The 18,583-nt window shown below is 32.7% G+C and overlaps 2 protein-coding genes across 2 annotated transcripts; both read left to right on the top strand.

Moving 5' to 3' along the window:
• The first annotated feature begins 2,668 nt into the window (after positions 1-2,668).
• Positions 2,669-6,361, top strand: LOC140062975 (uncharacterized). The gene is made up of 6 exons (XM_072109389.1): positions 2,669-2,736; positions 3,213-3,257; positions 3,554-3,738; positions 4,129-4,206; positions 4,784-4,874; positions 6,049-6,361. The coding sequence occupies exons 1-6, from the start codon at positions 2,697-2,699 to the stop codon at positions 6,138-6,140; spliced, it is 531 nt and encodes a 176-aa protein (XP_071965490.1). The 5' UTR covers positions 2,669-2,696; the 3' UTR covers positions 6,141-6,361.
• Positions 6,362-8,981: 2,620 nt separating this feature from the next.
• On the top strand, positions 8,982-18,279 carry LOC140063095 (tyrosine-protein kinase SRK3-like). The gene is made up of 7 exons (XM_072109528.1): positions 8,982-9,117; positions 9,907-10,206; positions 11,221-11,411; positions 16,669-16,752; positions 17,028-17,242; positions 17,776-17,913; positions 18,075-18,279. Exons 1-7 carry the CDS (start codon positions 8,982-8,984, stop codon positions 18,235-18,237), a joined length of 1,227 nt encoding a protein of 408 aa, XP_071965629.1. The 3' UTR covers positions 18,238-18,279.
• Positions 18,280-18,583: the final 304 nt, after the last annotated feature.

Genomic DNA, 18,583 nt, shown 5'->3' with positions numbered 1-18,583 from the left:
TGCACAGCAAACTTCCCTAAACGTTTATTTCGCAAATTCCGGACATCTAGATTATATGCTGCTGTTCCCTTTGAGTACATGACTACAAGCAATGCTATTGACTGTTAACATGTTAGGAAAAGTTTGTCCAAACGATGCACTGCCTATTGTAGAAGAACTTTAGTTTGCAAACTGGAGAAAGATTGATTTTCCAAACTTTGGTAAGAAGATGAATACTTTTAATAAGTAAGCCATGCACCTTCTTGACAAACTGAGTTTGCAAACTTAGAAATCAAGAAAAAGTTTGCTATTTAATTTGTTAACAAAACCTCAGAAAACTAATTTGTCAAGAAGTCTAACTTCTGTCCACTAGATTTAGAAAGGTTGAAAATCTATCCAAATTTGGAACTTGTAAACTAAAGTTTCCTATAGTTAGTCATAATCACTTCTACTAGTTAGGACTAAACTAGCAATTAGTTTAATAAGCCTACACTACACTAGGAAACGTAATCAAGCTTTCTGTCGCACAACGAATTGAGAGAAATTGAGAACTGCGAGTTTAATTGTGTTTGCAAACTAAAGTTTCCATCCACATTTAATATTATGTTACATTGCCATGGTCGATAACATAACTGGCTGGAGAAACAAAGTAAACAATAAGGCCCGTATTCATGAAAGGGGACTAACTTAGTCCTGGACTATCTCTGGATTTAGTCCTGGACTATCTCTGGATTTAGTCCTGGACTATCTCTGGATTTAGTCCTGGAATATCTCTGGATTTAGTCCTGGACTATCTCTTGATTTAGTCCTGAACTATATCTCTGGATTTAGTCCTGGATTATCTCTGGATTTAGACCTGGACTATCTCTGGATTTAGTCCTGGACTATCTCTGGATTTAGTCCTGGACTATCTCGAAATGGTATTCATGAAAGGAGACTATCGTTAGTCCTGGACTAAACCTGTACTAAACCTGTACTAAAATCGGCAAAAGATATACCACCCAAGGGGTAGGTTTAAGAAAGTTTGTCCTGGACTATCTCAAGAATGGCTCGAAAAAATGGTAAGGTAGGTTACAAGTGTGTCAACTTTAAACCGTATTTAAGAAACAAAATATTAATAATCATTTTTATTTGTATCAAATTAGTAATATATTTAATATAATAAAGTACTTTAGAAAGTCAAAAAATTATAATTAGTAAGTTAAAGATGTATTGTCGCTTGAAACACACAAAAATGAAGGTCAAAGTATTCTAATTTTAAATTAGCTATATCAAAGTAATATTTAAGTTATTCACTTGAAGTCAAAAATTCGAACCAAAAACAACAAGTTTACGTAATTAATAGGTAAATTAGTTTGATTACATTTCGTCTGGAAAATTCCAAACAAGCGCGTTGCACTATGAAATATGTTTTGATCGAAACTTTGACTGGAAGTCAAAAAACGTCTGTATTTCAGTTAAATTATTTTTTTTCGACTAATTTTTGGTGAAAGTTAATAACTATTATGATACTTCAAAATAACCCACCTTTTTTTCAAAATCGTTTTTTTTTTATTAGTCAAAGGGACAATACATCTTTAATTTAGTGTTTTTAATCTAGGTCAATTCTGACAGCGTTTGCCTAGAGCGATATTGCCTATATATTTGTATCAAATTAGTAATATATGTAATATAATAAAGTACTTTAAAAAGTAAAAAAAAATATATTTAGTAAGTTAATTTAGTGTGTTTAATCTAGGCCAATTCTGACAGCGCTTGCCTAGGGCGAAATTGACTAGAAACTAAGATTTTGGAGAATTGCAAAATTACTTATTATAATAACATGGCTATGCCTTTATAATGCTGTTAATACATTTATCAGGCGGACTTGGGCCTAACAAAACAACAGTAAACTTGGATTATATTGTTGAAGTTAGAAATGATGGAATCAATGGAAGTATTAGCTATACACTCGGAGCTTTTCTCTCATGGAAAAAACCGGATTCTGATATTGGTAAGTTAAATTTGATTATTTTAGAATGTTCCTTTCGTCCACAGTAAAGAGTTTAAGAGCCATGGTCAGAAACCCTTACTGGATGAGTAGTTCCTGGCAGTTTGACCTCTTTTTAGAGTTGTCAGCGCTGTAAACACACCATCATTAAAGATGTTTTTTTGTTAACACAAATCTGTTTGGTTTCTTTTTGGGTATAATATTTATATATTAATACCAATTTAATCATTTTTATTGGTAGATTTTGACGGATACATTGTTGATTACAAAATCCCAGATCCTAACGAACTAAAGTGTGAAATAGCTGAATCTGATCTCTATGTTGTAAGTACGCCTTTTGAATTTCTTTCAATAATTATGGCAAAATTCTTGCATTCTCTCAAGTTTTTAGAGTGTAATGTCGTGATTATATCTAGTTCCTTATTCATTTCAGGGGAATGAAAGTATAATATTAACTCCATTAGAATACAATTATCATTATGAATTTCGGGTAAGTTTTTTATGGACTAGAAGTTTTTAATTTGTGTAAAGTAATGCAATCTACAGATTCGTTAACCATTTCAAGGACAAAGAAAAGTTCGTTCGTGATAAATATACGTAATATCGTTGTATATGTTTATACGCGACAATTGTTGATAAACGCGCTGTAATAACTGTTTCCGATGACATGATACATACAGTATTTTATTTTTAGATTAAGCTTGCTAACAAAGAACAAAATATTAAGATGCTTGGTGATGGTACTAAATTATACTCTATAGGCGTAGGTAGGTAAAACTCATTTGATTTGTAGTTACAAGAAATACTCGAAAGTAAGGAAAAAGAAATGTAATGGTATAGCCCAAGGGGTAACAGATAATTAGGCATGGTTTTATATGATGAAGAGCATAAAAAGTGGAGAGTATTTCGCCGGTATTTAGGTAAGTTGGTGATGGGAGTTGACATTGCAGTGATTGATCAATTAATATTAGTTATTATGGATCGATTGTTTCCCGATGTTCAGTATAAAATATCACAGTGCGTAGTTATTACAATGTACATGATTGTGTCGAAGTTGGAACCAAACGCATTTTTTGAATGTGAAAAACTACATTCTTTAACGTACATAAATTGCTTGTTACACACGGACCAACGTAAGAAAGTCTTATAATCCAAATGGCATATTCTATTGTGTGCAGGCAATTCAACTTCGTTTAAGTAATAATTACATTTTAACCAGCTTTATTAATTCATTTATTTGTAGATTGCTACCGAGAGACAAACGACTACGAATATTGTTCCACGTTAGGTAAATTAAATGAGTAGTTTGTTTTAGTGATTGGTCTCCATCGAAATGTTGTTTGGTCATTTCTAAAATTGTTTTTACACACCAGTTGTTTCTACTCTACAATTCAAGCAAAAAATGTTGGGGTGACGCATTTTAACTGTTACTACAGTTAATTAATTAAACTAATAATATGCATTGTGTACTGTTCTGTAAACGCTTGACATGTAACCCGTTCAGACAATCCTTTTCAGTAGTAACACAATCTAAAGGTCTTCAAATGAAATTATTAAAAATATACAAATTCAATATATTTTTAGATCCACAGTATCCAAGCGCCCCAGCAGATGTCCAAGTTTCTAGCGTGATCACAGATAAGGAAAGCGAGATATTCATATCGTGGTTAAGGCCACTTGGAACAGACACTATCTCCATACGAACCGCACCACGTGGATATCTGAACGATGCTAATCAATCGGAAGTGGATTTGAGAAAGATAAATGAAGTAAAACTATTATAATAATTTAAAATGTAGTATTGGCTCAAATACTGTGGGTTAGGCCCGGGTTGAGATGTTGGCCGCCTCATGCAATATCCCATCTGTGTCTGATGATAAAAGGCATCGTGTATACTCTTATGATATTGGAACATAAAAATCACCACCTTTGATAATTATGAAACAATTCTAAGATTTAATGTTTCCCATCTATAAGAAATATAAAGTATCTCGCTTAAATTAAGCATATGTTTTATTTCTCAGTATGTATGAACGTATGAACAAACGGAATTTGCTTTCATTTGGTACACAACTTTTGATTCGATATATTTTCCACCATTGATACTACCGTTAATAAGCCTTGTTATTAACAATATCCTGTTCCATTTACATTTTCAGATTAAAATAGAAAGCAGTGAACGCGTTTCAACCAAAATTATTCGACAACTAGAACAAAACACAATGTATGACTTAGAGGTAAAAAGATTAACTTAGAGATTAATTTACGGAAAAATGCACTAAGTGTTTAAACCTTGAAGGGAACACGTTATCTTATTAAAGATGATGGTGGATATCATTTACATAAATGATTTTTAAATTATTCTGCATATGACGTCATTATTGTACTATTATTGCAACTGTTGTTATGTTGTTGATCTATGTATTATTATCAAACTTTAGCATTAACTCATTCTTGTTATCATTTATTTGATTACTTTCATTTATTTGCCCAAGGAGTTGAAATATTATTTTCATTGGAATTATTTGATGTAGTTTAAACATAATGTACAGCTCGAATCTTGACATTCAATAATGACGAGTGCCTATAATGTTTAAGGTAGATTATTCAAGAGCGTAGGCTCAACAATACTCAATTTAAAAGACAATTGTATATTATTTCAAATGTATATTTTTAATATTTAAAATACTGATTAAAAAATCAGGTAAAGGGTGATATAAGATATACAATTAACGTCCTAAACAAACAATTAGTTTCCATCCGTGATTCAACCCAGTTTTGTGTTCTATTGGAAATTATTGTGTATATTTTCAGATGGTTGGGTTAACTAGTGAAGGAAGGGCAGGCATAACAACAGTAGTACAATTCAACACTTCAGAACTTGAATCGCCTACAGAAATACCAGGTAGGCTAAAACAATGTCCCAGTGACAATGTTTACAGTTTTCTCAAAATTCTATATTTTCACGATATAATTTCTATAACCTACTAACAGAAATGGTCTTCACAGCAACTGCTTCGATTTAATTATTTAAAACTGCTGTATAGTGTACTTTTCTTTTTATTAGAAAAACCATTGCTATGTAGTATAGTAGGCCTATAATAATAGTTATAATCCAGCTATTGCTTAGTAAGTGAACATTACTCTTACTGTATAAATTGGAATGGAATTGGAACTTCTGTTCAATGCCAAAGCACGTAAAATATATTTATATTCTAACTCTATTCTCGGGGGTGATGCTTGTACAGAAATGATGCAAAGATATAATGCAACCAATAGAACAATTTATAAGATGATCAAAATTACATTGCAATTAAGGATGTAGGATGCATTAATATTTATGAGGGATATTATCAAGCATCAGATAAAGACCGTTCTGTTCTATCATAAAAGGTGAATGTAATATTAGACTCAGAACAAGGACAAAAGATTGATGCGATCATTTATTATCAATCACCGTTATTGCAAATGTTTATATCTTATAATAAACAATATAAATGTTAAAAAAACCCGAGCTATTATACGCGTAGCGGTACTGACTTCAAACTCCATGGGTGATATTAGTCTACAGTGATACAGAGAAAAACGAATTTGTAAAGATTGCGAATCTAATGAGGTTGAAAATGAACTTTGTTTTAGTATTATTTTACAACAAAGTTTATTTTACTAATGAAAAACAAATAGAAAAAAGTAATCAATAACCTGGTAAGATTTGCCTTTTTCGCATACAAAAAGAGAACTAATTATTTTGCTGTTACTACTTATACTACTCTACTACTACTTATGTACTATTATCTATTATTGTACTTAGGCCAGTGGCCTACATACTATTGAATAAATGAATGAATGAATGAATGCTATACATACATTCATATTATTTAGGACCGAAAAGTCATTTGAAACTTCGATTGATCTCTTAAAACCAAAATACTGAAAATTAAATCAAAATGAACGTGATTAAATCTAAAATATTAATACTGTAGTTGTATAAATATTAAAAACAAATATTCCAAATTATTTCAGTTCTTTGCTTTTGGCCGTTTCCTTGGTTATTTATTTATTTGTTTTATTTTTTGTAGAAACCTTTCCTCCACCAAGCAGCGTAAAACCTACACGACAAAGGCATAGAAAGGGGCAAAGGAAAAGAAGAGATGACAAAAGAAGAAATTAAAGCAAAATTATACAATACAAAAAAAACTAAAATTCTCATTAAACCAAATTATTTCATTTTTAACTAAATAAATTCTTGAATTCCGAATATTAGTTTTGCTATTGATTAACTTTAAACTAAAAACTTATGTGCGTTTATTATAATGTTTACTAGCAAAAAATTAATATATTACATTACTTTATCTTTCTTATCTTTTAAATTTATTTAACATTTCATTAATAGGAAATCTTATCGTTCTAGTACTACTGTAAAATGATTATAACACTTCATTAGTGAGTGAAATAATATTTATTATATAACACCTATATAAATTCCTGTCATTTGATTGGATGAATGTGGGTCACATGGCGTGCAATAGTACGCACTATTCAACGATCGTTAAATAGTACTTTTTGAAACATTTTTGTGTACGAAAAAAAAACGTCTAGATGTTATATAAAACAAATAATGAATGTTTTGTATTCGTGTAATGGTACAAATAATGGCACTTGGTGAATGATGAAAGGTTATATCAACTCGGCTTTGCCTCGTTGATATAACCTTTCATCATTCACCTCGTGCCATTATTTGTACCATTGCACTCATAAACATTCATTATTTGTATATTATAAAGCATACTGGTACATTCCAGAATCTGCCACTTTGGAAGTTATAATAGATAAAGAACCTTGTTGGTATTGTTCTTGACCAGAATATAGCATGGTAAAAGTCGCCTTAATGTATCAACCCCATTCTGCAGCTGTCATTAGATAGATTCTAACCGACTATCGACAGTAATTAGTATATCTATATGATGACAAACTGCCGAATCGGGTGTATTGCTCTATTGCACAGTAAAGATCAATTTAATAGTTCTATATACTGCCGCTTTTTGAAGATAAAAATATATAATTCTGTGGTGACTATATATCGTGCGTTTGCAAACCAACTTGTGCGTCGTCATTACTATAGCCTTTTACCTTTTCACTTACTTTTAAGCAGTGGATTAAGTGATAGTGATCTGATAGGTGTGTCAGAAAACAAATATCATGAGTTGAATGTGGAGATGAATACGCTCTTCTCAACACATAAATATTCATTATTACAGTACAGTACAGTACTAATACTTCTTTAATAATAATATACTTGCATGTTGTCGTTGTAATTCAGAGCACTATTTATTTCTAAACGTATTTTTTAATAAATGCCAACATGTTTTTGCACTAAACTGTTATTAATGTACTTTTATGACAGTCACATCTTCATTTTTGTAGAGAACGACACAAACAAACGGGAGGAAAAAATGTAAACTGTCTCCTCTGTTTCCAAATCCACATAGATCAATTATAAAGATTAAAAAATGTAAACTGTCTCCTCTGCTTCCAAATCCACATAGATCAATTATAAAGATTAAAAAATGTAAACTGTCTCTTCTGCTTCCAAATCCACATAGATCAATTATAAAGATTAAAAAATGTAAACTGTCTCTTCTGCTTCCAAATCCACATAGATCAATTATAAAGATTAAAAAATGTAAACTGTCTCCTCTGCTTCCAAATCCACATAGATCAATTATAAAGATTAAAAAATGTAAACTGTCTCTTCTGCTTCCAAATCCACATAGATCAATTATAAAGATTAAAAAATGTAAACTGTCTCTTCTGCTTCCAAATCCACATAGATCAATTATAAAGATTAAAAAATGTAAACTGTCTCCTCTGCTTCCAAATCCACATAGATCAATTATAAAGATTAAAAAATGTAAACTGTCTCTTCTGCTTCCAAATCCACATAGATCAATTATAAAGATTAAAAAATGTAAACTGTTTCCTCTGCTTCCAAATCCACATAGATCAATTATAAAGATTAAAAAATGTAAACTGTCTCCTCTGCTTCCAAATCCACATAGATCAATTATAAAGATTAAAAAATGTAAACTGTCTCCTCTGCTTCCAAATCCACATAGATCAATTATAAAGATTAAAAAATGTAAACTGTCTCTTCTGCTTCCAAATCCACATAGATCAATTATAAAGATTAAAAAATGTAAACTGTCTCTTCTGCTTCCAAATCCACATAGATCAATTATAAAGATTAAAAAATGTAAACTGTCTCTTCTGCTTCCAAATCCACATAGATCAATTATAAAGATTAAAAAATGTAAACTGTCTCTTCTGCTTCCAAATCCACATAGATCAATTATAAAGATTAAAAAATGTAAACTGTCTCTTCTGCTTCCAAATCCACATAGATCAATTATAAAGATTAAAAAATGTAAACTGTCTCCTCTGCTTCCAAATCCACATAGATCAATTATAAAGATTAAAAAATGTAAACTGTCTCTTCTGCTTCCAAATCCACATAGATCAATTATAAAGATTAAAAACAATGCTTTCGCTTAGTAACCTAAAAGAGTGATTTAACTGATTTTCTATTGGTGGCCATTTAGCACTGCTGGAATCGCAATAAAGTGTGTGGTTAGTACAAAAATAAAGAATATGACAGGAGATTAATAGAATAAAAATAATTTGTGGTACCGAGGTTGTATATGGTAATTTATATTGTGGTGGTGTTTGTAGGATCGCGGCCGTTGTGGTGATTATTATGGTGATGGTATTATAATGGTGTTGGTCGTGGTAATGACGATGGTGGTATGATAATGATGACGGTATAGTAACAGATGTTGACTATTTTATAATAATAATCAATCAATCAATTTTGTGGGGCGCATATTCACACGTTACTGTATTTCTAAATTAATATAGGCCTACATAAAATGTACTAAACCATCATATTATTTTTTATTGTTTTTAAGGTAAGACAACTCAAGGGTCTTCAAGCACCTATATCATAGTGATTGTGATGGTTGTCGCCGTATCAATTGCGTGTACATTCATTTCATGCGGTTATTCCGTTCGTCGAAAACGTTTACGTTCAATGCCACATTTCAAGCGTGATCCCGACACGGTAAGCGTATCAAAGGGAATCGACGAGAAGGGTAAGTTTGAATATATCAGTAATGTTATGGTTTGAATAAGTAGTGTAGTGGGGTGTTCATATTGCCAACTAGCGTCCGGTCAACATACTATCACCACTTATCTGTTTACGATCTACTTACGTCATTATACTCGGATAATGTTTTGCTAATCACACTCTATACTCCACTCTCGTGTATAACGGATATTTCTTAATGAATGATTATTTGTCTAATAAATAATCTTAGTCGACAAAATGTTTGTTTAGCTTTGTAAGCTATCATTAGTCTCACATTTGTGAGCAAACTTTATTGATTAATAAATGCAAATTGATTCTTGTTGTTGGGTAATCCATTTATTCTGGTTACAGACAGTTTTAAAATAGAATGTTATAATAAATTATTCAAGGTAAGGGTCAACAAACGTCTCCTGTATGTTTGTATTGTTCATTATGGCAGCGGTGAGATAATGAGATATGATATTACCTAACACACCATATTGTAAAATGTATTTTTAAACAAGCTCACACGAACACCATAATGTCGTTTTTTCTACAGCTGAACAAAATGTCGACTGAACTACAGCAGTACAGTATTATTTTCAACTATCAACGAATAATTTTAGTGCGTAAAATAATAGTAAATACTTTTTGTAAACTTTACCACATGGACATGTAAACGCATTGAAAGAACGTATTGACTGTAAACGCATTGACATGTAAACGCATTGAAAGGTAGAGAATTTTAAAAAAATGTTTAAAGATGAAAATAGTACTGTACCACTTTGATATTTAATAAAACTAAATAATTTAATAATCTTTTTTTCTGCATTGAACAACGGGGTGAAGTATGTTGACAATACCTCTTCCTCAGCTATTGCTCGGAAGATTTTGTATATAAAAAAAAAACACAAACATGAATTACTTTTTTGTGACTCAGATATTGAAGAATACTTAAAGGAAAGTGAATACGGAGATTTGGAGTTTGGTCGACATCTCCTAAAACTCGAAGAGGTTCTCGGCAGCGGCCAGTTTGGTATTGTTTATAAAGGTTACGCTCTAGGAATTGATGGAGGAGTCGATTATGTCCAAGTTGCGGTAAAGTGCTTAAAATGTAAGACAAATACTAATTAATAAAGAATGTAAATTTGATAAAACATGGAATAACAAACGTTGGGGGATCGTGGTCAATATAATGAGCTGATAAACCACACATATTTCAGATTGATTTCAATTTTAAAACAAGAAATATTTCTTTGAAAAAACGCCGCGCGACTTGTTGACAGTTTTAATTATTGTTCTTTCTTCAGAAATAATGATTTATTATATTATCATTATTCAGAGTTTATAAATTCTCATTTCTGTAAGGTACATAAATCTCATAGACTCTCTTTTCCCAGACGTGCTTTGGGCCCTCGATGGATCTATAAATAAGTCGAGTTTACAAATTCTCATTTCTGTAAGGTACATAAATCTCATAGACTCTCTTTTCCCAGACGTGATTTGGGTCCTCAAGCATGGACCTATAAAATAAGTCGAGTTTACAAATTCTCATTTCTGTCAGCTGTAGCAAGTAAAAGCTTTACGTGTGATAACTGAATGCTTATACCCTCTTGGAATATAGCTGGCCTAAGCCGCGGCGCGATAAGATGGCCTACACTTAAAATTTACTATTATACTTGTTAGTGATTTTAATTAATTCTCTAGTAAAAGAATTAATTAAATACTATTTTATGTAGGCCTATTATCTAATAACTTGGGATAAGACTGCTTAACATTACTGTGTGTATAAGTCCTAGTTCACACTAGTACGAAACGCAAGGACGTTAACGCAACACAAGCGAGTTGGCCCGTGTCAATCGGTATTCGAATAGTCGCTTGTTATTGGTACATGACTTGCCTTGCACTTACGTCCATGCGTCCTGTGGAAACAAAGCGTTAAACATACAGCAATAAAACACCGTTTCGTTCGTTGCTCTATTGTTTAAACAGGCCTACTATTCTATATGCTCTATGATTAAAATCTTTAAATTGATTACTAGGCAACTTAACATAGTACACACTCGTGTCTCCCTATAAGTATAGAAATTAAATGTTTAATTTGTTTATTTTGCAATTAATTTCTCAGCAAATGCATCGCAAGCCATGAAAGAGGATTTCCTTGACGAAATAAGATTGATCGATGACATAGGCAATCATGCAAATATACTAAGTGTATTGGGGTGTTGTACACTGAAGGAACCATACTATTTGATTACAGAGTATATGCGGTACGGAGACCTGCTTCACTTTTTGCAGAGATGCCAGGTAACAAACAATGTAAAATGAAAGCACTCAGAAACTGATTGAAGTACTTGACACAATATTGCCACAGAGGGCGCATGTTGATATTTTAGCCCATGTTAAAAAAATACAATTTTTTTATGTTTTTTGTGAAGTTAATAATGAACCGATTTTCTTGAATTTCAATAAGCCTCGTCTGTGAGTATTAGGTAAGTAAATAAATTTAGCAAAACTAGAAACACTAAAATTAACAAACATTTCAGAAGCACTACAGAATTTACTCAAATTCAGTAGCATACGCAAAGAATTATTGTAACAAACAATACAACAGCCTTATAAAAGTCCGATGTGAGTTAAGTGAATTTCAGACCAGCGTTCCGTAACCTTTTATAACCGCGACCCCAAGATCCTATTTTGGGAATTTCGAGACCCAACATTGCTAGTCCAGGAGTATTAGACTTTGAGGTAGAAATAAATATGCTAAAGCTGAATTTTTCAGGATAGGTCCCTAATGTTGTCTGAAACAACATACTAAAAGTCCCCGGGTTTCCCTGTTGTGCTTCAACCCGATTGGGCCATTTTTCAAAATGGCGGCCATCTTAAAATTATTTACCATATGCTGACAACCAGTAGGTGTAAGTAAACAATCTTGGTGTCAAAATACTCAGAAGATCCATATTTATATTCACTGTAATGATAAAGTTTAACAAAAAATGGTCAGAAATGCATGTTTTAACCTTTGACCCTAAATTTGGATTATCTCAATATCTCATCAATGACTGGCCGTAGAGACTTCAAAGTTGTCCCAAATTATTCAGAATGCCCAACTTTCTATTCACTTTAATGAAAGAAAAATACCAAATTCCTTTAGAAACCTTCTATTTTGACCTTTGAACTATTGACCTAGACATATTTTAATTTTATAGACATCTTGGTGATCGATAGGAGTACACAAGCGAAATTTGTGTCAAAATACTCAGAAGACCCATATTTATATTCATTGTAATGGAAAGGTTTTTAAAAAATGACCGGAAATGCATGTTTTGAACTTTGACCCTAAATTTGGATTATCTCAATATCTCATCAACGACTGGCCGTAGAGACTTCAAAGTTGTCCCAAATTATTCGGAATGCCCAAATTTCTATTCACTTTAATGAAAAAAAAATACCAAATTCCTTTAGAAACCTTCTATTTTGACCTTTGAACCCTTGATCTGGTCATATTTTATACCAAAATTGTATAGAAATCTTGGTGATCGATAGGAATTACATAAGGGAATTTGGTGTCAAAATACTCCAAAACACTCATGTTTGTGTTTACTCTTATATAAATAATGTACTAAATGCGATTGAAAGTGTTTTGACCTTTGACCTTAATCATTACATTTTAATGAGAATTAGTCTTATTTCGTGTCTAGCTTACCTGTATAAACCGACAATAGCCAGTGCTCTCCAGAGGGAGGGCTTAGATGCAAAAAGTTAAATTTAAGTTGACATAAAGATAGACAGAATCTAACAATTCATCAGTATGGCCATTGCCATGAGAGGTAAAATTCATTCCAAATTGCTCAGATGCTAAACAGACAAACCAAGCCCCAATTTTAAACTATATATATATGATAAATTTTACTGTCTGTTTGGGCTTTAGCCTGTTTTCACTTCTTTTATTCATTAGTAACCAAACAAATTTTATTATTTATTTATTCTTGAAATATTACGGTTAGAAATTAGTCCTCCAAAAAATGCCACGCCTTCTCTATATGGCTAATGTCCATGTTTAAACTTTGGAGCTACACCAATTCTGAAATGTTTCCTCTTCGGCAGTGCCATTTAATATATAGCAGAGACCACTACTGGTTGATTTGACACACACTTATTGGTAAAATTGTTTTTTTTTCAATTGAGCTGCACTATTACATTTCTTTTTGTATATAGGTCTGGAGTACATAATTCATCTTATAACATTTTTTAAATTGTCTAAAACTGCACACTGTACATAGTCACCCACCCAACCATTTATCAAGGTCTCAGTCTAAGTCTCATTTTAGGCTCTAGTCATACCTCCGATTCTTATCTGATATGATGCAATTTAATTTTAAAAGAATTATTGCATTTATCTTTAAGATGTGAACATTTTTCTCTGTATTTTTTCTAATCAAAATTCTCTAAAAATCGAAAATACTTCAGGACTATAATTATGATGGTTAATAAAATAAGGGCATGAAAATCTGTTGAAGACCATAACAACTTTACAGTGACAATTTCTTTATAATCCATCTTGATAGATTTGTAAGAGTTTCATATTGTATTTTATTATTTAGGTGATTTGTCAAATGACACATTGTGACCCTTTGATACCTGAAATTATGGCCTCATATCTATATTGATGAATATTATTATTCGTCCATCGGACATTTTTCTAGGCTGTTTCAGATAAATTTGACATCTCATGGCATGATGAATTGTATGATACGGTCCATCATGCTATTTGGGACTTAAACTATTAAATTATAATGTAGTGATTATAGTCAAAGGTAAAAAAACATGGTTGTTTTGGAATATTTTGACAACAAATTCGCTTATGTATTCCTATCGATCACCAAGATTTCTATATAATTATGATATAAAATATTGTATTGGCCAGATCAATAGTTCAAATGGCAAAATAGGTGGTTTCTAAAGGCTTTTAGTATTTTTCTTTAACTACAGTGAATAGAGAGTTGGGCACACTGCTTAATTTAGGACAATTTTGAAGTCTCTACGGCCAGCAGATGATATGCGGTATTGAGATAACCCAAATTTAGGATCAAAGTTATAAATTTTGAAACCAATTTTGTATCCTATCGATCACCAAGATGTCTATTAAAATAAATATGCCTACGTCAATAGTTCAAAGGTCAAAATAGAAGGTTACTAAAGGTTTTTGGTATTTTTCTTTCATTAAAGTAAATAGAAAGTTGGGCATTCCGAATAATTTGGGACAACTTTGAAGTTTCTACGGCCAGTCGTTGATGAGATATTGAGATAATCCAAATTTAGGGTCAAAGTTCAAAACATGCATTTCCGGTCATTTTTTAAAAACTTTTCCATTATAATGAATATAAATATGGGTCTTCTGAGTATTTTGACACCAATTTCGCTTATGTACTCGTATCGATCACCAAGATGTCTATAAAATTAAAATATGCTTAGGTCAATAGTTCAAAGGTCAGAATAGAAGGTTTCTAAAGGAATTTAGTATTGTTCTTTCATTAGAGTGAATAGAAAGTTGGGCAATTTGAATAATTTGGGACAATTTTGAACTCTCTACGGCCAGTCGTTGATGAGATATTGAGATAATCCAAATTTATGGTCAAAGGTCAAAACAGGCATTTCCGGTCATTTTTTTAAAAACTTCTCCATTACAGTGAATATAAATATTGGTCTTTTGAGTATTTTGACACCAAAATTGTTTACTTACACCTACTGGTTGTCAAAATATGGTAAATAATGTTAAGATAGCCGCCATTTTGAAAAATGGCCCAATCAGGTTGAAGCACAACGGGGAAACCCGGGGACTTTTAGTATGTTGTTCCAGACAACATTGGGGACCTATCCTGAAAAATTCAGCTTTAGCATATTTATTTCTACCTTTGGCCCTTTTTTTGTCTATTACTCCTGGACTATGCGTATTTGATCTTACAGTAACACCCATCGGCATCATCTTTACAATGTTCTAAATTTGTTCCTAATTTGCTGACATGTACCTTGTGTTCTTGAAATTGATGGCGCTAAGCATACAATTTACGAGATCGAATCCACAGAAAAAAAACACTGACTGAACCAAAACTTAAGTGACCCAGTACTATTACCATAGTGTCCTTTCCCTACATCTGGTAATGTCGTGGAAACGACCTCAATGATGTGGCAGAGACATTTTGTCGTTTCCACGGCATCACCAGATGCATTGACTTGCTTGTGTGGTGGAAATGGGGACGTATGATTCTGTAAAAACCCAAACACAGTAGCTCCATAGCTTGAAACTTCCACCACGACCAGCATGGGGTTCGAACCCATGACATCCGTGCTATTAACACGACGCTGCTCAGCCGACTGAGCTAACCGGTCATCTTGAATATAAACAGGTTTATACTAGCTTTTACGGTCATAAATATATTTATGACGTAACGATGAATTACGTAATATGAAGTACGTATAAATAGACTATTGTCTGCTCAGTCATGTACTTTGTGGCGTAACAGGTAATGCTCTGTTCGAATACTCTAAGCGCTATCTTGTTCGAAACTCTGCGGATTTTTTAAATATTTTTTTTAATGAAATAAATATTGTTTTTATTTTATTTTGAAAGATATTGAGAAAGTTAAGTTAATTTAGGAAATAGGTAAGCAATCTTTGCGATTTCTACCGTCATATTAATATACATATTCATGATGCATACATAATCACTATCGTTATAGTAAACTCTATTAAATGGGGCCATGCATTTTGCCACCCGCAGCCTGTTGCCAGCACATCAAAAATACACAAATTATCCATGGTGGGGCCTGTGGCAAAGCGAATTTTGTTAAATGACACATATTTGCGTTCAATGCTAACGTCAAGGGGTTCTCTCTTGATTTCTCCTGACTAGGGCCTGAACAACATCGCTATGAGTGTAATTTGAGATGGACCTGTTTATATTGTTCTTTCTATTATTCTAATGTTTATTGTAAAAGTTCCCACCACCGGTATATCAATTTCGCAGTTTTTCAGTCAAGTTACACACTTCTTTGCAAACTACAGAAAAATAGCGTCGTAGAACCAGTTGGTAGGTTATTTAATCCACGTCTTAAAAGGAGATTCTCCACTTGTATATTAATAACGAACTATGCGTCAATAGCGTCTATTGCTCCGTCGTCGATTCATAATTGTGTGTTGTGTACGCTACGGACTCACCGCGTCATAGAAAACTGTAGTTGTAAAATGTAATCAGTGTTGTAGATTTTATAAAACTGAGAACATTTCACATTTATTATAGATCAGTAAAAAGTTTCAGTATCGGAAACAATTTCGCGACCCATCAATTTTTTCGGGACCCAAACATGGTTGCGGAACGGCGTTTTAGAGTACAGGTATTATATATTATAATGTATGTGTCATGTGAACATGCTCAATGTTATTCCCATCCCCCAGGTAGATCATGTTCAAGTGGGTAAAGTGGTTGAAGGGGTAAACTAATGTATTATGAAAATACTATAATATAGGACCTAGGCCTACTTCATATATTTTAACTTTTTCACTAACGTTTTCACAGCCAAAATTTGCAATAGAAGATCCAATTTACGACCTGAAAGAGGAAAATCGAATACAAATTGCAAGACAAATCGCAAGAGGCATGGTAAATAAAAATCATTAACATTTTCATTTCATTCACATTTTTTTGAAAATTGGATAGAGGATTTGAGGATTGGATGGCGCCTCAGACAAGACCACGGGTTTATATTATAAATCGGAAAATCACTGAAAAACATTTGGACTGGTTTGGGTGTGATATATTTAGACCTAATGTATTCCTATCTATCGAGCAATAGAGGCTGAGGGTAAACTTGTTTGAATACCTAAATACTGTAAATACATTCAAAACCACTTTTAAATATATAAAATTGATTCTAGGACTACTTATCAAAAACGAGATATTACCATGGTGATTTGGCAGCCCGCAATGTTTTAGTAGGAACAGGAATGATAGTAAAGATATCCGACTTTGGATTGGCTGATGATATTTATCAGAGCGGATACAAACGTCTTGCTCCGGAGAAGAAGCGTCCAATCAAATGGGTCAGTTTGGAGACAAACGTAGAGGGTAAATGCACAATTAAGAGCGATGTGTAAGTTTTAATGTATTACGTACACGTTTCAGAATTGTATAAATCATAACACCGGGAACCAACGAAACATGCTTGGTTCCCACTCTAAAGCGTGGTTCTCACTAGCGACGGAACACAAGGACGTAACACAACGCAAGTGAATTGACCAATCACAAGCGATGGCTTTATTCGCTTGTGATTGCTAACTGTACAGTATATAACTTCGCTTGTCATTGGTTAAAACGCTTGCGTTGCGTTTACGTCCTTGCGTTACGTTCTAGTGGGAACCAAGCTTTAGACGCAACGCAACGGTGTAGAACATAACCTGGAGTGTCATAAGTGCGAACCGAACACCGTTTATGCTTTTTATTTTCGTATGTCATAATAGTCAACTTTTCGTAAGATGAATATGCATATGAAGAATATTTTTGCGTTGCGTCGTTACGTTACGTTGGGGCAGAATTTTAGAAGCGTATCAAAATAAAATTATACACTTTAAAGCTTATACGAACAAGAGCGTTGCAGTAGACTAACAGTGTTTTGTAATCTTTTAGATGGTCGTTTGGAATTGTATTATATGAGATTTACACAAATGGAGGAATGCCTTATCCTGAAATGGACGCATCTTCTGTCATTCAAAAACTTACAACTGGGTACAGAATGGAGAGGCCTGACGAATGTCCAGTACACATGTAATATTTCTATTATAATATACCATAATCACCCATTTATATCTTAAAACAAATTGTTAGGCTAATTGCTTATATACGAAAATGCCATATTATCTAGTAGGTTATGATGACCAACGAAATGCATATATGTTCTTACTCACATTCTTTTTTTATTTCTTCAGATATGAAATTATGCTAGAATGTTGGAAAGCTATTCCTAATCAGCGACCAACATTTAACGACTTATTTTTGATGTTTGACAAACTGCTTGAAATGGATTCAGATTATTTAGAAACTGACACATGCGCAATAACGAATGTGATCCAGGAAAGTATTGCTCGATAATGTAAACAACCTAAGTAAACATAAAATACTGCCCTCACTGAATAATGTGCAGTTGTTCGATCTGCGAGATGAGTAGCTTCTTCTCGGTTCTTGAGATCGTGATAGACCTACTACTGTGCCTTCCTAGATAAAACTTCGAAGAAGCCCATCTTAAAAAGAAGCCCACCCAAGCATGGACTTCTTTTCGAGGTTTTACGGTATCTGAATGTGTTTAGATCTAAAACACAGATTTCGATAGGCCTATCTTTTCTAGAATCATATTAAATAAACATACGTTTTTAATATCTGACTTGTTTGTCTAACACGAATATGTTAGCTTATTAAAGAGATTTTTATGCAAGATCTT

Source organism: Antedon mediterranea, chromosome 11 (assembly GCF_964355755.1).
Source record: "Antedon mediterranea chromosome 11, ecAntMedi1.1, whole genome shotgun sequence".
Classification (NCBI taxonomy): domain Eukaryota; kingdom Metazoa; phylum Echinodermata; class Crinoidea; order Comatulida; family Antedonidae; genus Antedon; species Antedon mediterranea.
The sequence above is the reverse complement of the archived record's forward strand: the minus strand, read 5'-3'. Positions and strand labels throughout refer to the sequence as shown.